General features: G+C 48.8%; 2 protein-coding genes across 3 annotated transcripts in view; both read left to right on the plus strand.

Moving 5' to 3' along the window:
- LOC102943007 (discoidin domain-containing receptor 2) overlaps positions 1-8,945 on the plus strand; it is a 151,230-nt gene extending 142,285 nt beyond the window's left edge. For both annotated transcript variants that reach the window (XM_027832615.3, XM_037879875.2), the window contains exons 16-17: positions 955-1,104; positions 6,681-8,945. In XM_027832615.3, the coding sequence (XP_027688416.2) occupies positions 955-1,104; positions 6,681-6,821 (291 nt within the window). In that variant the 3' untranslated portion in view covers positions 6,822-8,945. The remainder of the gene's footprint in view (positions 1-954; positions 1,105-6,680) is intronic.
- A 5,460-nt stretch (positions 8,946-14,405) lies between these two features.
- Positions 14,406-22,706, plus strand: part of FAM166A (family with sequence similarity 166 member A) — a 58,522-nt gene continuing 50,221 nt past the window's right edge. Inside the window, exons 1-2 of the mRNA XM_043530334.1 lie at positions 14,406-14,461; positions 20,010-20,224. Of these exons, the coding sequence (XP_043386269.1) occupies positions 14,406-14,461; positions 20,010-20,224 (271 nt within the window). The remainder of the gene's footprint in view (positions 14,462-20,009; positions 20,225-22,706) is intronic.

Genomic DNA, 22,706 nt, shown 5'->3' on the forward strand with positions numbered 1-22,706 from the left:
CCCCAGGGCCGGAGGAGCTCTCAGCTCCACACCACAGCCCCAGGGCCGGAGGAGCGCTCAGCCCCACACCACAGCCCCAGGGCCGGAGGAGCTCTCAGCCCCACACCACAGCCCCAGGGCCGGAGGAGCTCTCAGCCCCACACCACAGCCCCAGGGCCGGAGGAGCTCTCAGCCCCACACCACAGCCCCAGGGCCGGAGGAGCGCTCAGCCCCACACCACAGCCCCAGGGCCGGAGGAGCTCTCAGCCCCACACCACAGCCCCAGGGCCGGAGGAGCTCTCAGCCCCACACCACAGCCCCAGGGCCAGAGGAGCGCTCAGCCCCACACCACAGCCCCAGGGCCGGAGGAGCTCTCAGCCCCACACCACAGCCCCAGGGCCGGAGGAGCTCTCAGCCGCACTCTACAGCCCCAGGGCCGGAGGAGCTCTCAGCCCCACACCACAGCCCCAGGGCCAGAGGAGCGCTCAGCCCCACACCACAGCCCCAGGGCCGGAGGAGCGCTCAGCCCCACACCACAGCCCCAGGGCCGGAGGAGCTCTCAGCCCCCTACCGCAGCAGCAGGGCCGGAGGAGCTCTCAGCCCCACACCACATCCCAGGGCCGGAGGAGCTCTCAGCCCCACACCACAGCCCCAGGGCCGGAGAAGCTCTCAGCCCCCCACCGCAGCGCCAGGGCTCGAGGTGGGATCAAGGGACCAGGTTCGCTGTATCCCAAGGTCCGTAATTGTGAAGGGCGTTAGAGCGAGGGCGTGCTGTACCATGTGTGACTGCTCAGAGAAGGAGCTGGTGAGACTCCAGTTCCCCCCCTGGCTGGGTTTGTGCTTCCCTACCTCTTCCATGTGCAGACGGTGGATTGAAACGGTCAACTCTTCCCACCAGTCGGGTCCCAGATCGGTAGGCTGGGCACAAACAGCTCTGTGCACGTGGCAGCAGCCGACCCGCTCTTCTCTCCACAGGGCAAGTTCACCACAGCCAGCGATGTCTGGGCGTTTGGGATCACACTCTGGGAGATGTTCACGCTGTGCAAGGAGCAGCCCTACAGCCTCCTCTCGGACGAGCAGGTCATCGAGAACACCGGGGAGTTCTTCCGGAGCCAGGGCAGGCAGGTGAGGCAACACCACCTCTCCCCCTTTGCTCTCCCAAATCTTGTTCAGCTGCTCCCTTTTCCTGGCCGTCACGCAGCCCTGGCCTCCTCTGCCTTCCATCCCTGGCCTCTCCAGCAGATGCTCTGCCTCCCTTCACCTCAGAGACCCTCGGAGCATAGGCTCTTCCCCTCCTCTTGCACCCCACTGGATCCCCTGTGCCCTGCCTCCCTTTACTCCACGCGCTGCTCTCCCTGAGTCCCTTCATCACCTCCTCCTAGCCCAGTCCACGCTCCTGCTGTCTCTGACGCTGCCATTTACTCACTGTAAGCCTCGACTTTCTTGGTCTTTCCTCCACATCTCTCCAGTGGGAACACCTCCTCCCCTCTGGCTGGGCCTTTTCTGTGACTCTGGCCCTCACAGCCTCCACTTGCCTTCCTCGTGCTCACCCTACGCGAGGCTGTTCCTGCCTGCATTGCCTTCTGTGCTCTCTCCTGCCACCTGTGCTCCCCCCAGGCGGCAGCTGAAGCAAAATCCTTTGGGATCCTTCTCTGACTCTGCTCTTTATTCCATGTATCAGAGGGGTAGCCATGTTAGTCTGTATCCACAAAAACAACAAGAAGTCCAGTGGCACCTTAAAGACAAACACATTTATTTGGGCATAAGCTTTTGTGGGTAAAAACCCCACTTCTTCAGATGCAGAAGACGAAGTGGATTTTTTACCCATGAAAGCTTATGCCCAAATAACTTTGTTAGTCTTTAAGGTGCCACTGGACTCCTCATTGTCTTTATTCCATGGACCTCTGTCCCTTTTCTTGGGAGCCACGTGACTGCTGTCTTGTCATTCATAGGTGCCAGGCTTCTGCACGGTACACCCCAAAGGAGGGACTCATGTGGGAAAGTGCTGGTCATCATCACACTCCTGGCCTTAGAATCCAATCTGTGAACCAGTGTTGCAGAGAGGATGAGAAAGAGGAGGCTGAGAAGAGGCCCTTCGTTTTGGCCAGGAAGGGGTCATTAGAGACCAGGCTGAGACCAGAGTCAGTGAAGTACCGAGGGCAGGAGCCAGGCTGGGAGGGAGCCAGGTCAGAGCTGGAGGAGAGGAGTTCAGTGCATGTTGGTTGCAGACTACACGCTCAGCAAGTATTGAAGTGACAGGAGACACAGCAGGCATCGAGGAATGGTTTACTGCGGGTCGGGGGGACTCACACTGGCTTACATTAGGAGGGGAAAGGACTGGGGGTTATGACAGACTGAGAAGGAGAATGAGACTGGAAGGAGCCTGGGGGCAATGGAGATAGGCAACAGGCAGGGACAGGACTGCTGAAGCTGGGGAGAGGAGGTGAAACACCTCAAGGTCAGCAACAGGGGAGAAGGGGAAGAAGGCGTTTGAGGAGAAGGGGGCTTTGTCCATTTTCCACATGACAAAGTCAGGCAGCTCCTGGACAGAGAGGAAGAGGGTTTCAGGAGGAAGTTGAAGGGTAGTTGAGGAAGTAATGGGGGGTACATGGGATTCAGTGAAAGAGGAAAAGTAGGAATCAAGAAGTCTGTAGAGGAGGACCTCAGCATGGTCATGGGACTCCCTGCAGGCCATCCAGGAGCATAACAGCCAGAGCTGGGAGTGAACCAGTCAGCGGGTCAGACTCTATGCTGGCAGAGTGGGGTGCGGGAGTCATCAGGGCCGGAGAAAGCAGAGTGGAGGGAGTGTGCTGAAGAGAAGACTGAGATTGGCAGAGCAGACATGGATGTGAGCAGCCCAGAGGCTATGGAGGGCCAGGAGGCTGTGGGCGATGCTGATGGGTTTGAGTGAGGTTTGGAGAGGGAATTCTGAGAGACAGAGATCAGAGAGGGAGCAGTGTTGGCTGAAGACAAAGTTGAGGGAGAGGCTCGCTTGGTGAGTGGGAGAGCTGATCTGCGAGTGCAGCTTACAGGGGTAGGTGAGCCAGAGGATGTGGGTGGCTCTGGGTTAGACAGGCAAATGGAAGTTGCCACCAGTGAGAGTTCTCAGGTCGGTCCTAGTATGGCATGTAAACTTCTTGGGGGGGAAGGCTCTCAATCTTTTCTTGTGTATACGGCACAGAGCACGCTGAAGGCACTCGGCAGACAGGCATAGCAACAAGGGATGGGCAAACACTGCAACAAACTTCAGGAAATATGCACTCTAATTCTGGAATGAATTCATGGCAACTGAGCTCAGCCACCCCGCTTTTTGGTTTGCTTTCCACACTCATTCCAGGGATAGGTTTCAATTGCAGGAACAGGTTGTGGAATATGATTTTCAAAGTCACATGTACAAGGATTTGTGGAAATCAAATTTTGAATGTCCACATACAAGTATGATCCCTGAAAGGGCTTGTTCAGCTAGTCATTCAACTATCACCTGCCTCATGAATGAGGAGGACTTGTGGCAACTGAGAGACTAACAAATTTATTTGAGCATAAGCTTTCGTGGGCTAAAGCCCACTTCATCAGATGCACGTAGTGAAAAATACAGTAGGAAGATATATATATATACAGAGAACATGAAAAAATGGGGGTTGCCATACCCACTCTAATGAGACTAATCGATTAAGGTGGGCTATTATCAGCAGGAGAAAAAAAACGTTTGTAGCGAATCAGGATGGCCTATTTCAAACAGTTGACAAGAATGTGTGAGTAACAGTAGGGGGGAAATTAGCATGGGGAGAGGTTCCAGTGCATCATCAAGGATCTACAGCCTATCCTGAAGAACGACCCATCACTCTCACAGATCTTGGGAGACAGGCCAGTCCTCGCTTACAGACAGCCCCCCAACCTGAAGCAAATACTCACCAGCCAGCACACACCACACAACAAAAACACTAACCCAGGAACCTATCCTTGCAACAAAGCCTGTTGCCAACTCTGTCCCATATCTATTCAGGGGACACCATCATAGGACCTAATCACATCAGCCACAGTATCAGAGGCTCATTCACCTGCACACCTACCAATGTGATATATGCCATCATGTGCCAGCAATGCCCCTCTGCCATGTACATTGGCCAAACTGGACAGTCTCTACGTAAAAGAATAAATGGACACAAATCAGACGTCAAGAATTATAACATTCAAAAACCAGTCGGAGAACATTTCAACCTCCCTGGACACTCAATTACAGACCTAAAAGTTGCAATTATTCAACAAAAAAACTTCAAAAACAGACTCCAACGAGAAACTGCAGAACTGGAATTAATTAATTAATTTCTCTGTATGTGTATATATATATATACATATCTTCCTACTGTATCTTCCACTGCACGCATCTGATGAAGTGGGCTTTAGCCCATGAAAGCTTATGCTCAAATAAATTTGTTAGTCTCTAAGGTGCCACAAGTCCTCCTGTTCTTTTTGCTGATGCAGACTAACATGGCTGTCACTCTGAAACCTGTCACCTGCTTTATGTGACTAATCACTGCAACGAGCAAATAGTATATCAAAATATGCCTGGAGAATGCAATGGGATCAATTCACAGAGCTTAAAACAGTTCACCAGTAAAGATGTAGAATAATTTGGAACATTAAATCCATTTCAGGAAATCCCTCCCTGCCCGGAGATGTACCTGGAGCAGAAAGGGCGGCTACATTTGTTGCATACAATATTTGTTATGAATAGTTTGCTGAGCTGTAATAGTGCTCATTCGTGATTAATAACTGGCAGCTCTTATAGTGCCAATCAGGCAGAAAAGCCCACGGTTTTCTTCATTCTTCCAATTGGACAAAATGGTTCCTAACTGGAGCCAATTACACACTCGGGAACAATTCAACATGAAGAAAGGATAGAGAAGAGGAAGAAAAATAATTGTGGCCCATCCCCTAGGTTTCAGGGGACCCCAGAATGTGCACTAGCCTCATTGCCACATCTGAGGGTATCAGGAACTCTCTCACTCCACACGCATCAGGCTAGTGTCGGAGCACCTGAACTGACAGAGCCGTGACCCAGATCTCACTTTTGGAGCTGTGTAAAATACCTTTAGAGCTACTGCTTTTAAAGGTCAGAGGGAAAAGCCCTTTGAACAGTGCCCCGTGGAGCTACTCTTCAGTTGGATGGATTCCTTTGAAAAGCACTTCCAAAATCTGCTGCCATGCAGGGTAAAGCTTTTTGAGCAAAACCCCAAGGGCAACTACATTCCTTAATTGTTATGCTTTCAGACCAAGATATTAGCTTCAAATTGGGTTTTGAGGTGTAAAATCTAATCCTTGGTTTGATTAGTTCACAATGGCTCACTGAGAGGGAGGGTGAAAGGTACCAATTCAACAGCCCTTAAGCTTGAAGTCCCCTCTTTCTTTCTAGAACAGTTGGAGCAGCAGGGTAAGCCTTACACACACACTCCGTACCAATGTCTCTTGACCTGGAGATTGTTTTATCTAGTGATGACACGGAGTTGTGTTATCATGGCTCACACAGGCCTTGGCTCCTCTGCTGAGACTGCCAGCAAAGGGCCAGCTGCTGGCAGGGGGCACAAATTCTTGCTGTGATTCTAGGTGCCACAGATCCTAGCCAGCACCCCTCCTTACCACCCACTAGGACTGCTGTGAGGAGAAGCCACGCCTCATTGGTCTGAATCCCTGGGGGTGTTTCAAACTTCCCTGGGTCTCAGCAGGCTGCAGCATTGTTTCCTCCTTGGGCCTGTCTGGCACATCCTGGGCACTGACTCTCAATCTGCTGCCCCTTCTCAGAAATGGAACTGCTCAGCCCACCTGCCCCATGCTGCCCCTCCAGCTGCCCCAGTTACTCAACCCGCTCCCTGAACTCCACCCAAATGGTGTGAGCTTCTGGTTACAGTATCTCTCTCTCAGGGGCCTATAGCAGTTGTGAAGCGGTGAGCACACGTCGTACACTTTGCATAGGGTCTAACACATGCTCTTTACTTAATCATGTAAAGCACAGGAGAGCAAATATGAAACAAAGCAATAAATATCTGAACCCACAGCCTCCTCACTGGGTCACCCTTCCCTGGTGAGTCCTTGGAGATCCATCTGTGTCAAGGAAGAATCCCTTACCCACCTTGATCTTCCTCTCTCCTGCACCATGCCTCCGTTCTCCTCCTCCTCCTCTCTCTTTCCTTCTGGATGGCTCCTACCTTCCCTCCTCCCTTCAGAGTCGTCAGCTAAACTGGTTTTTCTAATGATTCAGCTGCTTTTTTAGCATAACCTTTGTGAAGTGTAAGTACTATTGTTAATCTTAAGTATATCCCATTGTCCCTGTCTGGGGTGTACTAGAATTTTCATTTAATGGAAATATGGAAATTTTGACTTTTTGTTTCGATTTGGAACAAATTTTGAAATGTTGGAATTTCTCACTGGATGAAGATCCCTTTTTCTGATCACAGCTCTGTTATCAACTGAGCTAACAAAACACCCACATAGCTAATGTGTATGCATGTATTGGTTTCCTCCCTGGGGGGCTGACAAAAAAAATGACATTGAAACTTTACCTGCTAAGAGGAAGTTACCCCTGTAAGTGTTAAGAAAATGCATGGCTGGTCACTGTCTTGTAAAACCTAGAGAAAAGCAGCCGTCCCTTGTTATCAATTGGGTAATTAATAACACTGAAGTAGTTGTATTTTTCCTGCTTGCAGATCTATCTGTCCCAAACATCTCTGTGTCCAAACTCTGTGTTTGACCTGATGTTAAAGTGTTGGAGCCGAGATATAAAGGATCGTCCCACTTTTGATACAATTCACCACTTTCTGGTAGAACAAATGGACTGTAACATTTGACCTGAGTGGAAAAGAGACAAATTGCTGAGACCAGGATGACTTTGGTGGTGTCTCTTTTTGCCTGTCTCTCCCAAACAGATGGGCAGGCGGCCCTCACTACAGTCCCTTAGACTGTAATCTCTTTTCAATTGAGATGTCCATGGCAGCTGCTCGTTTTATTGGCCATGGTCTGACATACATGACCAGAGGAAACCTATCTTATTGGTAGAAGAATCATCTCCTGTTCTGCATAATTTCCTGGGAATACTGTGAGGGGGGTTTCTTTGGCACCCCATGGCTACAGACACCTGTGGACAGAAAAACTGGAGAAGACTTTACAAGGGACTCCCAGCTCTCCCCAAAGAGACAAGAAGAGAAAGCTAACAGCTCAGGAGCTAGGATTGGAAGAAAGGATGCAGAGAAACAAAGGCTCCAGTCTTCTAAAAATATAGCAGCTCTGTGCACGTTAGCAAGCAATTCAGTATGTCCTTGCTAAAGAAAATATATATGATGTAACTAACTATAAATGAATAGAAATAGGCAGTGGTTACGGGGACTTGAGAACCAGACAGAGTTAGATTTCGCAACCGTTTGGAGGTAGTATGATCAGGGACTGCAGCTGATGTGGATAGAAGAGTCCAAGTCCGTGTCCTTTTATTCCTGTGGTTAGTAAGCACTGCTTTTGTTATATATGTGCCTTTTTCCCACACTGGATTTTTATCTTTAAAAAATGAATGTCAAAGGTCATAGGAAGGTCACTGTAGTAGAGGATCTTTCTTTGACCTACAAATAAAGGTTGGGGTAGAGGTTTGTATTGGAAAATAGCTGATACTGTACTACTGTCTCTATGTAGATTTATTATCCTTATGAACTTGTAGCCAGAATGGACTGATGTGCAATGAATCCTGTATAAATACCCATTAATATGAGATGTCTAGGTCAATGCTGTTATGTGGTGGGAGGGAGCTCACATCGGGTGAGACGGAATGGGTGAAAGCCGAATTGCTGCGTCATTTGTCAGAGCTCAGTGCGTGCCTGAGCACAAGGGAGAGAGCACCTACCACGCCAGCATCTGCCCGTCTGTACTGGGTCTTGTCAACATGTCGGACATTCCTGCTGCGGCAGGGCCAGCTCTACCGTACCGGCAAAGGTGCTGCCTGCCTGGCCCCGTGGGAGGTTTCCTTCTGACACGCCGGAGGAGACTGTTGTTGCTGATTGTGCTGGGCTTGCTCTTCACACCCTGTGCCGCCGACCTACGAAATACCTAGTCATGGAACTGCGAGTGATGTCTTGTTTTGATGATGTCACAGAATGCTCTTCCCCAAGGTTTTGTGGGGGGCAGAGAATTCAGAGCCTACTTTCCCCATTGCTGGTTTACCGGGGGTCTGGGTGGATGCCCCATGGTTCCCTTATTAATCACGTCATGACTGGCTTCAGGGCCAAACGAAAAATCTCCTACAGTGGAGAAGGTGAAAATTTAGCATTTCCTTCTCCAGGCTTTTTAAACTCTTATAAAGCACCTAATTCAGAGCAGGAATTAGTCTTAACCTCTCCTGAGTCACAAGCATATTCTATCCCCTGCCAGAGCATGGGCTGATGTGAAGAGCTCTGTGTGTATTGAGGGGGAGGCCATTAGGGAGAAGGAAAGTGTATATAGCTACAATAAGAGAATAATTAGGACTGTGTGTGTGCAAGAAGAAAATCCTGGTGCAGAATTGGCTCGAAACTGTCCTGTGATGCATCAGTAAATTTCTGCTGTTTGCTTCCTCAGAGATCAACTATACTGAAGTCTGTAACAATGTTAACCAGTTAGATCTCATATGCAAATGACTGCATCCTGATTGGCTCTTCAGAAGCTAACAATTTTTCTTGCTTCAGCCAATCAGTTCAGTTATGCAATTATATGCTTCCTGACTGGCTACTAGGAAGCAAATAATAGTCTGATTCTGGCTCTCTGCCATCATCTTCACAGCCACAGGAGAGAGCTGCGGATACTTCTGATTTAAAACATTTGGAATATGTAAACGTATGTAAACTGACTTCTTGTGTTTGTTAATGTCAGGATTTAGTTTCCCTCAATTTAAATATTGATTCATACAACATTTGTCTCTCATATCAATAAATCTTGATGGTAAACTCAACAGAGGTGAATTTCTCCTTATTATCTGAGTGTCTGCACAGAGGACATATGTCTAGATCACCATGCTGTAGCCTTGTTATATAAATGGAAGTTTGTGACCTTAGCATGAACATCCATTGGTCATGTCATGAAATGGACACAGGAAGGAATTTCTAAGCATAATTTGAGAAGAAAGGCCCGCATCAGCCATGCAGAATTGACAAAGGCTGAAGGACAAATGGAAGCATCACTGCAGTGGTTCTCCTGGTGCCCTGGGACACCTCTCCTTAAATGTCTCACTTCTTTCAGTTAGTATTTTTGTCCTTGTTATATTACCTCAAAACATTCAGGTTTGAGGAACTATAACAGGTACTTTTACAACCAAGACTAGTTCTCCATTTTTAATCATAGACAGATGTAAACAGCCTGTGTCAGATGCTTCCCTTGCCCTGTCAGATGGTCCAAACTGGAGTGGAACTGGTATGGTTCCACTGTGCAGGGAGGAGGATTTGGCTAACCATGCAGGCTGTCTGTGATGGAGTGGGCTAGGCCCAGAGGCCCCTTACTGGAGGCCTCAGTGTCCTGCCACACCTCTACCAGGAAAGGAGCAGTAGAGGAGTCCAAGCAGCCTAGAGTGGCTGCTTCTGCGGGAGGGCCATCTAAAAGGAGGTGCAGAGCTAGAGACAGTCAGTTCCTTGCTGGATCTAGAGGAGCACAGACAGAGCTCCTGACTGGCTAAAGGGAACTGCAGCACCATGGACAGCTCAGTGCTGGCAGGGACTGGAGCAGTAAGGAAGAGCTCCTGGCTGGCTTCTGGGTCTGAACTTAGATGAGCCCCGGGGTAAGGATGAAGCTTTGGTAAAGGCTGGGGCCATGGAAAAGTGGCCCAGGGAACTGAAAGCAATGTAGTTAAAGGGACATGGTGGCATGTGGCTGCTATTCTTAGGGTCCCTGTGCTGGGACCCAGAGTAGTGGGTGGGCCTGGGTGTCCCCCCATAGCCCAGTGGGGAACTGTCCTACAGTCAGATAGCAAGAAACCCCCAGAAGGGGAACTGAACTATTAGTGGTCCAGCTGGGGCCAGAGTAGACCAAGAGAGTGAAACCATTGCCTCCAGGGAGGAAGCCCTGAGGGTATGGCCTGATATTGCAGACACACCTAACCAAAAGGGGCATGCGTGAGAGGTGGGTGCCATGCTGTTACATTTAGTACCAGAAGTGGGATCCTTTGGACTGACCTCTGATCAACAAGGGGCACATGGCAATGGACGAGGGGATATTCCTGTTGGTGGCAGGCCAGCAACATCAGGAGACTGCTATGCAGGGGCAGCAGCAGCTGACCCAGGCCCTACTGATGCAATTAATGGAGAACCTGCAATGGCAACAGGAGGTCCAGTTTGTGGTGCAACAATGGTGGCAGGAGATCCACTCCAACCAGCAGGAGTGGATACAGAGGCGGTCGGGTCACACCACACCCAAGAGCCCAGTCGGTGATGGAACTGGTGGTTGGCTGGCTCCAGGCCTGGCAAAACTCAGATCAGACAATGACCCCTAGGCCTTCCTTCAGACCTTTGAGCAGGTGGCAAAGCAGCAGACTGGAAAGAGTCAACTTGGGCAGCTTGTGTAGCACTGTTCCTGATGGGTGAGGCACAGACAGCTTACTGGGTGGTAAGCGATGAGCAAGCAAGTTCCTACCTAGTGGTGAAAGCAACCATTTTGGATTGGCTAGGGCTGACATCAGAGATGTACAGGCACAAGTTCCAGACAGCATCATTCCCGCAAGGGGAGCAGGCACAGATTCTGGCGCAGAAGTTACGGGGCCTGGCAATGCGCTGACTTTGTCCAGAGATCAGCTTGGTGGAGAAGCTCCTGGATCAGGTGGTCCTAGAGCAATTCATGAAGGTCCTACCAGGAGGGGCACAGCTGGGTAAGGAGTTTACAGCCAGCCTTAGTGGGGGAAGCAATCAAGTGAGCTGAGGCCTACTTTGAGGTCAAAGGAGAGGAATGGCCCAAGCTGTATGGTAAACTGAGAGGGGTGCACCAGGGGGTGGCCCAGGGAAGCTCACAAGGGGGAAAGCCCCAAGGCCTCTAGACTGAAAGGGTGCACTGCAATTGCAAGGAGTCCAGGGAGCCTGCAGCCTATGGGAAGTACTAGTGCGAAGGAGCTAGGAGACCTGGTAGTCTGCTACAGGTGGGGCCAGGAACTGCCCAGTAATGGAATGTGACTATTTTAAACTGTTAGAGTGGGACCAATCAGTGGGGGTGTCTACCCCAAAGATGAGGGTGGTCCAACCAAGGGGTAGTGACAGGCTGCGAGGAATGGTAGTTAAGGGCCTGTTAGACTCAGGGTGTAGGTACACCGTGGTTTGGGAGGACCAGGTGAAGGCAACTAGCCTGTACTGACACCTCCCAGTACGTTTCCAATGTACCTGGGAAGACCCGAATCTATCCCACAGCAGAATTTGAGCTGGAGGTACAGGGCCGGGGAGCTAGATTCCAGGTCGGTGTGGTCAAGGACCTGGCGTGGCCCGTAATCTTGGGGTGAGACTGGGTGGGTTACTTAGCCCTCATGTGGGAAAGACCTGAGAGTGACCCAGGACTGAGAGGATCTGGGCCCAGATGGGAAAGAAAGCAGAGGGGCTGGGAGCCAGGGTAAGGAGACACCAGAAAAGAGCCCAGTGGTGAGACCATGATGCCCAAGATGTGAGGGACCTGCTGAGGAAGTGCCAACAAGAGTTGGACGAGTCCAACATATACCAAGGGAAAGTCATTAGCCAGCTGGTCTGAGTAGAGCAGGAGTTGGCCTGGGTACAGGTGGAAGCCAAGGGGCAGAGGGAACAATGCTTGGCTTTGCTGAAAGCATTGGCCCAGTCTCAGAGGGAGAAGACTCTGACAGCACAGCAAGAGACCTCCAAGACCTGGGCCCTGCAGGATCCTTTGGGAACCCAGACAGAGTTCCATGTGCAGCAGGGTACTGTGGGAACTCCGGCTGAAATACCTGGTGTGCTATTTCCATTATCTCGGTAGGGTGTTCCATTCAAATGAGTTGACCCCCACCCACACAGCCCTAATAGATCCATGTCTCAGATACCTTCTCTGATCTCCCATGCACCTGGGAGAAAAATCAATTCTCCCTCCCCCACATCCCCCAAGGGATAGCCACGCCAAGTGGATAGGTCATACAGATTTCTGTAATATTTTATTAGCTCATTCCCATATTCATCACAGTAACCAGAGCAGGAATGACCAGAGAGGTGGAGGGAACCACAGAGACAGGTGGACATTTCCACCCTATCATAGAGCGAGAACTTCCCCATAACAACACTGCCACCACCACCATCATCAACGGCAGCTTTGTCTGAACACTCACAACATGTCCACAATGTCCAAGAAAAGAGATATTACAAACAAACAGGACTGACTGGGTAGGGATGGCACGTCCTCTTCGAGCTCTGTCTCCTGAAGGGGAGCAGCCTGCATGTCTCTCATTAACTCGCGAGCGTCTTGGCAAGCTTGGTGTGATTCTTGCAGGGCTCAGCAGGTTTGGCCGGGGTAGCAGAGCTGATCGCTTTTCTGACTGTAACATCCTCAAGTGCAGGCCATGTCCATTCAGTGTTCTGTGCTCGTGAGGGGTCAGTCTTTCAAAATGCAGCATAAAATGGACACCTGCTGTGCTCCCCTGAACTTACCGCTACTGCCTTGGCCTGCTCATAGACCACCTTCCACCCCTTGATTTCATCCCAGCTCTGGCTACTGGTGTATGCAATTATCTGTTCAGCAAGTTGTTTTGAAATCCCATTGTATACCTTCTGTGATTGATTTCAGAAGCCAAGGCCCTGAATTGCTGATGCCTTGGCCCAAAAAGCAATCAGAGTTTTGTTGTCTGTGGCTGGCAGCCCCTGGGATCTCTTGTTGATAGGCACTATAGATCCAGACTGGTTACCAGTGTTCAGAGGGCTCTGGAAGTGGTTCTCCAAAAGTAGTGAGTGTCATAGAAGCACCTGACACCTAGATCCCTGTGATGGCGTTTGACTCACTGCCACAGCACCTCCTGCTGGCCATCCTGGGAATTAGCTCGGTGTTGCCAGTGCACTCTGCTCAGGTGGTGTCTCACCAGTTGTCACTCCTGTCTCCGTGTCCAGGACCGTGTTGCTCCCCAGACCAATTCATCCTCTTCTGGACACAGCCCTCCAGCTGTGCCTCACTCAGTTCTTTCTCGCCTTCCAGGGGACCGACAGTCCTCAGTCCTACCACTTGCCTCAGTGGCAATCTGCAGTCCAGATTCTAGCCACTCGTCTCATTGGCAGACTGCAGTCCATGCACTGGCCACTTCCCTCAGTGGCCAGCGGGGGCAAGGGATGGAGGGTCCCTGAGTCAGGGACCCTATAGCTGGCAGCCACGTACTGCCCCTCCTCCAACTCGGCCCAGGGAAAAAGATGGCAATTTCCCCACAGCCTCAGCACCTCCTCTACCCTGGTATCAGGGTCTCAGTTGGGCAGCCGTCAGCCTGGAGCTTTCTCTTGCTCTGCTGACCCTGCCCAGCACTGCTCTGTCCATGGTGCTCCAGCCCTCTAAGCAGCCAGCCCTCCTCCCTCAAACTCCAGGGAGTGGCTGCCCCTGCTCTGCAGCCTCTTCTTATATGGGCCAGCCTGGCCCTGATTGGCTCCTCCAATAAACCTTCTCCTAATTGGCTGGCACTACAAGTCTTTTCCCTAGTGGCTGCCTCCCATACAGCCTCCCCAGGGTTGCTTTAACCCCTTACATTACCAGTGAGGGGCAGTTGCCCCATCACAATCCCGTATGGCTACTTTGGGAAGTTTAAACTGGTAACTTTCAGCCAGGTTGATCCCGGAGTAGTGAAAGTTGCCTGTATGGCCAGAGAGGCCATTTTTACAGTGCACAAATCACTGGGACAGCCTGTGGAATATTAGTCTGGCTTGTGTGTTATGTTGGCTAGGCTACAGGGCGCACTTTTTAAAATCCAGTTAGCTAACATGATTTGAAGCACTTTGAAGCACCTTGTGTAGACACAGTTTAACAACTTCACAATCATGTTAGCTGGGTATTTTGCAATATAGGTGAAAGCGACATGACATAGGCGACTACACAACCTGCTAACACAACTTTAAAGGTGTTAAACTGTGTCTTACCAAGTATTCGGGGGCTTTCCACATGTATTATGCTAACTCAAGTAAGGTAGTTCAAGTCTAAGAAAAGCCCTTTCATTCACCATCCTGGAGAGACCCTAGACTCACCTCGGAACGTGGCCAGTTGTCTGTTGTACATGTTGGTCCAGAAAACCGATACGTACAGGGCTTCGTTTGGTATGCAGCCTAATTATGAGCGTATTCAATTTTCTGGCATTGCTGCTGCTGTGGCTTTGTGGCAGCTTCACAATGGTTGCCACAGCAACCATGGTGTTTGCCCTCACCCCGGCCCGGCAGCTGCCCCCTGTAAGTTGAAGACCCAAGCACAGATGCTGAGCGACAATGGCAGCCCCACTGAAACACCATCTCTTCACCCCCGACCCTCACTACATCCCAGGGTGAGTTCTGACGCGCACACGGGGAACGTATCACTTGCAGTTGCTGAAGGAACTTGGTGTGACTGGTGGGAGGGGTGTATTGTTGACATGAATTGTGATCTCTTTCTTGATATAATGAAACTCTCCATTTAAAAGTGCACTGAACGAGGCAGGGGAGCATTTGTATATTATATAATTAAAGGTGGTATAATGCACTAGGGGACTGAACTAAGGTCTGGCATTTCCTCCTTTGTGAGCGCTTGACTTGGCAACTTTAACATTCTTTTTTAACATAGCTTGGTTGTGTGTGCCTGGGTATGTGGGGAGAAGATTGTTACTGTAGATACGTGCATGTTATAGGTGGGGCTGACAGCACCAACTAGTGTGAAGGCTGCCTGACACTTCCTTTTAGAAGATGCTATTTTCAACCTCTTATCACTTTTGCCAAACTGTGACTGTCTGGGCTGAAATTTTCCACCCAGGGTGTCTGTTTCAGGCTGAATTATTTTAGAGACCTTCAGCTAAAATGGCTTAGCTGTAGGAACAGGGGTAAGGAAAAATATGTTTTGCCCATATTAAATTCTGATGTCCTTTTCTTTTAGAACCTCTCCTGCCCCTGTTCTTTGGAGTAGGGTTTTGAAATTTGGCAGGTACTTGGCCTTTATATCGGGGACCTGCCTTTTGCCAGCCCTTTTAAATATGCCCAAACTTGACCAAGTCATCAGACTTTGAAAAACAGCAGATTGCGCATGCTCAGAGGACACCTGCTAGGGCTTTGCAGCTAAATTTCCAAAAGACTTCACCTGCGTTGAGGCTGCTCCAGCCTGAGGCTGTTGGGGGCAGAGCAGGTCTTTCCCTTTAATTGCTGTTCTGGGCTGGACGAGCACCAGACATAAATGAAAGCATGGAGCCTGACTCTCCTCTGCTCTCAGTGTGGAGGAGTGGATTAGGACAAGGAGCATGGGGGAGGGAAGGAGACTAGGTATTGGGAGTAGACTGGGATTGGCTGGGCAAGGAAACTGGGACTGAAAACCAGTAAAGTAGGGAGAAGGAGGTGGAGGGGAAGTAGGCCGATTGGATGAGGATCTGGAAGGAGGGAAAGTGGGACTCGCTGGGCATGGATACTGAGAATAGGAATGGGGGAGACGGGACAGGAGCCTGGAGGGGGAGACGGGGACTAGGATGAGAAGACGGAGGATTAGAAACTGGTGCTGGCTAGCTGAGGAGAATGGAGCTAGGATGAAGAGACAGGTGGGGAAGAGACCGCAATGGAACAGGGACAGGTTGGAGGGGATGGATCAGAAGGGTTCAAGCTTGGAGGGAACAGACACAAAAGTCTGTGCCCATTAGATTCATAGATTCCAAGGCCAGAAGGGACCATTTTGATCATCTAGTCTGACACACGCACACACCCGTATACCACAGGCCATAGAACTTCCAAAATTATTATTAGAACAGAACTTTTAGAAAAACATCTAATTATGATTTTAAAATTGTCAGTGATGGCGAATCTGCCACAACCTTTGGTAAATTGTTCCAATAGTTAATTACACTCATCTTTTAAAATGTATGCTTTATTGCCTCTCTGAATTTGTCTAGCTTCAACTTCTAGCCATTGGATCATGTTAGATCTTTCTCTGCTAGATTGAAAAGCCCATTAGTAAACATTTGTTCCCCATGTAGGTACATATAGACTGTGATCAAGTCACCCCTTGACCTTCTCTTTGCTAAGCTAAATGGATTGAGGAACTTGAGCCTATCACTAAGGCAGGTTTTCTGATCCTTTCATCAGTTTCGTGTCTCTCATCTGAACTCTCACCAATTTGTCAACGTTCTTCCTGAAGTGTGCGCACCTGAGCTGGACACAGGATTCCAGTAACGGTGGCACCAGTGCCAAATATAGACCTAAAATAACCTCTCTGCTCCTACTTGAGATTCCCCTGTTTGGACATCCCAGGATTGCATCAGCCCTTTGGGCCACAGCATCACCCTGGGAGCTCATGTTCAGCTTATATTCTACCATGACTCTGAAGTCTTTTTCAGAGTCCCTGCTTCCCAGGATAGAGTCCCTCATCCAGTAAGTGTGGCTGACATTGTTTGGTCCTAGATGTATACACTTACCTCTAGCCATAGTGTTTGCTTGCAGACTGTTTAACAAGAGATCCAGATTGCTCTGAATCAGTGAGCTGTCCTCTTTATTGTTTACCACTTATTATTTACTACGTATCTGTGATGATTTTGCTTTATTCCAAGTCATTGATAAAAATGCTAAACAGCGTAGGACCAAAACTGGATCCCTGCAGGACCCCACGGGAAGCACAGCCACTCCCATTCCCTGTTTACAGTCCTGTTTTGAGGCCTATCAGTTAGTTTTATATCGTTCTCAGACGTTGCAAGGTACTTAGTCAAACGCCTTACAGAGGGTTAAGTATGTTATGTCAACACTATTACCTTTATCAACCAAATTACAAATCTCGTGAAAAAATAGTGTGACAAGATGTATTTTCCACAAACCCATGTTGATTTGCATTATGTACATTACCCTCCTTTAATTCTTTATTAATCGAGTCCCATATCAGCTGCTCCATTATCTTGCCTGGGATTGATGTCAGGCTAAAAGTGCTATAATTACCCAGGTCATCCCATTTACTCTTTTTAAAAATGGGCACAACATTAGCTTTCTTCCTGTCTTCTGGCACATCTCCAGTGCTCCAAGACTAACTGAAAATCAACGTCAACGGTCCAGTGAGCTCCTCAGCCAGCTCTTTTAACTTGCAGCCAAGAGTTTTATCTGAACCTGCTCGTTTTAAAGTGTATAACTTTAGTAGCTTCTGTTTAACATCCTCCAGAGATACTAGTGGAATGGAAAGAGTGTTATCATCCCCATATGAGGAGACAGTCACCAGCTTCTTTTTCACCCAAATACAGAACAGAAATATTTATTAAACACTTCTGCCTTTTCTCCATTACTATTGATAATTCTACCATTTCCATCTAGTAACGGACAGGACTTTTGTCAGGATCATTTTTGTTCCTAATATATTTTAAAACTCCTTATTGTCCTTATTGTCCTTAACTCTGCTGGCCGTATATCTCTGTGTCCCTTCACAGACTCACAGGACTTGTGCTCTTTCTCAGCTCTGTACGGTCCCTGGGAGGAATCCCTTCAGTGTGACAGCCCTTCTTGGGGGTCCGTTCTCTCTCAGGGCTTAAGCCCCTCCGCCTCCTGGAACTGCACTCGCTGTCTGAGCTTTCAGCACTCCTGTCTCTCGCCATGGGCCCCACAGGGAGTCCACTGGCTCTGGACCCCCAGGGCCTCCACACCCAGAGGGAATAATGCAACCCTGATCTCTAGACTGGAGTGACTCTCCACCAGTGTAAAACAGGAGGGTTTATTGAGCATCTGAACCCAGCACAGGAAACTCTCCGGGCCCTCAGGCCTGGCGTCCCTCAGCACAGGACATCTAGGTCTCTCCTGCATCCAGGCGGGCTCTGGCTGCACTCTCTACCCAGTCCAGCACCCCCCGCCTTCCAGCTGAGGCATCCTATATCACTGGCCCCAACAGCTCCTCCCCTGTCCTTTGTCTTCTGTCCCAGGTAAACAGGATGCTAGGGCCCTCTCTCTTCCATCTTTTGTTCCTCTCTGGCTGGAACTGGTTGGTCAGGTCACCGGGGTCCTCTCTCCTTTGTCCTCCCACTGGCCAGAACCGACTGATTGCCGAGCTGGGTTAGTCACCAGGTCACCAGTCGTTAGGGTTGCGCATCTCCAGGCCATTGTCTGGGGGTCCCGGCTGCCAGGCAAGATTCACACCTGGTCCTCTGCAAGAACAAACCCTCTCCCACCACCTTGTTAAACATGCAGCACACAGGGAAACTGAGTGCACACACTATTCATGTAAAACACTACAAAAATCCCCAACTTTGTCGCGGTCCCTTATCAATTTTCTACAATTCCTAGCTTCTGAGCTATGATTCTATGAAAGGAGTACTTGTGGCACCTTAGAGACTAACAAATTTATTTGAGCATAAGCTTTCGTGAGCTACAGCTCACTTCCGATGAAGTGAACTGTAGCTCACGAAAGCTTATGCTCCAATAAATTTGTTAGTCTCTAAGGTGCCACAAGTACTCCTTTTCTTTTTGTTATCTGTAAGACTCTTGCTTTAATGGTTACAGAAGTTGGAAGGTGTGTAGTGAATGAAACAGGAAATCGCGAGAAGAGAGAGGCAGAGTTAAGGTGGTTGAATGCTGCTGTGGGGAACTGGATTCTATCGGTACCAAAGAGTTCTTGTGTGATGGTATCAAATGTTCACAGTTGGTCAATATTCCTCATTTTCTGACTTTAGACTCTGGGAATCTGTCTTTCAGAAGTATTGAGCATTCACAGCTGCAACTGAAGTCAATGGCAGCCAGGCATTGAACATATAAAGTGCCAGATGATTATATGTAATGGGTGAGTGTCTCAAATTGGACACCCAAAATTAGTGGATAGTTCTGATCTTAATCTTTCAGTGCCTCAGTTCTCCAGCTGTAAAATAGGATGATAATACCCCTTCATCATATAGGAGTGTTGTGAAAATATATAACATCACGATGTTTTTTCTATTGTGATTTAGAAATTCAATCTTGATTTAACCATTGCTAGTCATGGAGAATCCACGAAAGATAAATTGTTTCAATGGTTAATTACCCTCACCATTAAAAATGTATACCTCACGTCTAGTCTGAATTGATCCAGCTTCAACTTCTAGCCACTGGTTCTTGTTATACTATTTGACTGTGCAGCATACAGTTATGCCATGCCAAGAGGCCTAGACAACTGTGATATCAAAGGTAACTCAACCAATCAGCACCCTTACTCTGCAGCTAATTTGCAAGCAATCATTGCATTGGTGGAATACTTGGCCCAAATGCCACACACGTGTAACAGCATGGGCTTTCAGCTATTCTATTTAATTATTTATACAAAGTGGACTAGCGTCAACAGGAGAGATTGAAAGAGCCCAGCCCAGAATACCTGTTAACACAGTGATTAAGGCACTGTCCTGGGAGGTGAACGATCCAAGCACATAAGTACCCTAGTGAATCCCACTGCCCCCTTACTACTCTAGACAACATGTTCAGAAGCCAGCCTAGCTAGAAGACTGGTTCCCCTTGTACTGAGATGGAGGCCATCCAAACTTTACAGCCACCCCTCTTCCCATAGAAGGTGGCCCAATGATCCACAAAGCCAGACCTGTACACCACTTCCCTAGCCAGCAGTTCCTTTGCTTATAGGACAGGATTGGTCCTGCTTTGAGCAGGGGGTTGGACTAGATGACCTCCTGAAGTCCCTTCCAACCCTGACAGTCTATGATTCTATGTGCACATTCCTCTCCATACACATCTTCATTTGCAATTTACACTTGCATCCCGCGTTTGCACCCACATATTCCCTCATTACACACTCTTTCAGATACATGCAAACATAACAATGAAACTAACTATTCTATCTATGTGTGGAGGAGCTGGAACTTTAAAATGTTCATCACTGCCAAACCAGTAAGCACCTGTCTGTGATTTCCTCCTCAGATATGGTGGGTTCTACCCCCAGATCCGCTACCAGATTGGAGAAACCTATGGCAAAACCACCTCTCGCCTGCTGACAGACTGCAGTGTTCTGAAGAGCCCTTGCTCTGTGCTGGCACCCCTGGTGAAGCCAAGGTTCACAGAGGACTTTAGTGGTACAAAGCATCCTTCAAACCAGATGCTGGATCAAAACTACAATTACTTTCCCGGATACACTGGTGAGTGAAACTCAAGATTTTGCCAAGGAATAAACACAAAGGGAAGTTCTGCCAGCTGAAGTCAGAGGTTTCACTGAGGTGGCCTGGGTTTGTGTTTATGATATTTGGACTAGTAGGACATGCTTTCATGGAACAATCACAGTTCCATTAGTCTCCTGTGGGTCCATTGCGGATGCTGGGTGGTGGTGGTGGCCTGTGATATACAGACGGTCAGACTAGATTACCACAATGATTCCCTCTGACCTTAGAATTTAAGGATCTTCAATGAGACCTCTCATTCTCCTGTTGCCAGAGGAGTTACAATGTGCATCTTCTCATTCTCCTCAGTACCAAGCACATGTAGAGTGAAGCGTTTCCTTTTCTTTAGAGAAGTGCCCACATAGATTCGCACTTACAGGATTTTGCATGCACCCTCAGTATTGACCCTGGGCTCCTCTGGAATAGAAGTGCCCTTGGGCAGCACACATGCTCCCTGTGCAACAGATCTGAATATCTGAAACCAAGATTGCATTAGCAGCAGCACGCTGGGCCCCGTGTAAGCTCCTCTTTGAGGCGTAGCTCCTTGTTCACGCCAGCTGGGTCGAGTTCTTTTCTCATGTGTTTTTCCTGTAGTGTTTGAGAAGTAGCTGTTGTGACTGTAAGATTTTATAGCAGCTGGTCAGTGTTGCATTGCATCACTGTTTGGCCTACCCTAGGTAGGTGGAAGAGACTTGCAGATCTGCTTTATGATACAATCATGTATCCCTGCAGTATTGAATAGTTTTACTCCCGATCTGAGCAGGGATGGCTTCCTTACAGCAATGGGTTCAGGAATTGCACCTCTGTGACACCAAAATGTCCATCACTGTCTGACTTGGCTTAATGATTGGTCCTCCCAAGGCATGCTCCATATGCTTGTCACCACCTAAAAGAGGTGATGGCAACCTTCACTTAGCCCTCCCTGTTAAGTGCTTTGGCACAACCAAGCCATCAGTATGACAACTAAACACCAACTGACAGACTCGTGGTGATCTCAAGTGAAACGACCCTTTGCAGGGTGAACACTGAAAGAGAAAAATAGGCTCCTACCTATGTGTATGCCCCCTCCATGTGGAAGGCCTCTCTCCTGCAAAATGCAATGACCCGACCAATCAAATACATGAACAGAAGATTGATGTCCTCGCACCACAAGAGGTTCACTTATTGGACCACAAGAAAGCATCAAATGTCACATTCCAGGATATCACTTAGCAGTGAGCCAACAGCTGTGGAATACCTGCTCTGTGGACTCAAACTCTTCATCACTATATGCTATCACAATGAGAATCAGCCAGCTTAAGATCACAAATATCTGTAAGCCACCATATGTCACCTGGCCCACACTGGTTTTAGCAAATCACAGCCACCCTTCAATATGGGTTGGAGACTTCACTAGCCATCCTGCGTCCTGAGGTTCTGACAACAAGGATCCCATGGGCAAAAAGCTGCTTAAATGGACCTTGAACCAAAACTAGCACCTACTGTTTGATCTTAAGCACCCAGGAACCTTTCATCCTGCAAATGGAGAAAAGATGACTCACCCGACTTATGCTTCGTGTCCCATGCCTGGAACGCATGGCCCCTAGTGGTGGAACAAACTGTCCTCAGTGATTTTCCACATAGCCAACGCTGACCTTTTGTCATACGCATCAGTGTCCTAGTCCCCTAATCACATTGGAAAAGCCACATTGGAACTTTAGGAAGGACCCCTGGAACAGCTACATGGAACCATGGAAAAAGTGGTTCGACAAAGCCCTGTGAACATGCATAGTTATGACAGGTTCATCAATCTCCTTAAAGAGGCTGTAAAAAGGAACATCCCCTGTGGCTACAGGAAAGCCTACATTCCCTGCTGACTGGTAGACAGTGAGGCTCCCCTAAAGGAGTCCAGGACAACAGATAACCCTGCTGCTGCAACCACACTCCTGGAAACACTGAACTCTGCTAGGTAAGAGTGATATACAAAAGCTATGCAGAGCCTCAGTTTCACCCACTCAACCAGGAAAGCCTGGAAGCTTCCCCGTAACCATGGCAGTGCCAACCCTCCCCTTTGCACAGTGTCATATGTCACAGCTGACGCCATTACCACCCTAATGTGCTTGAATTCCAAGATCTCCATCACAAATGGACAGTGAAGACAGAGCTTTACTGCTCCCTGTCCTACTGCCCAGCAACACTGAATCTATCAAAGCCTTTCACTAGAGAAAAAGTGAACAAGCCCCTAAAATTCACCAAACTTGGCAATACAGCAGGCCCAGATGGCATTTTCCCAGAATTTCTGAAAAACCTAGGCCAGCATGGCCACAATAGATGACATGCTTCTTTACCAATGTGTATGCCCTTGGCCAAATGCCTAAGGTGTGGCAACAGGCAAAGGTCACCACCATCCTGAAACTGCAGAAAGCAGATAAGCTGAAAAATTAACAGCTGGTATCATTACTATGCATAATATACAAGCTCTTGG

This window comes from Chelonia mydas, chromosome 16 (genome assembly GCF_015237465.2).
Source record: "Chelonia mydas isolate rCheMyd1 chromosome 16, rCheMyd1.pri.v2, whole genome shotgun sequence".
In the NCBI taxonomy this organism is placed as follows: Eukaryota; Metazoa; Chordata; order Testudines; family Cheloniidae; genus Chelonia; species Chelonia mydas.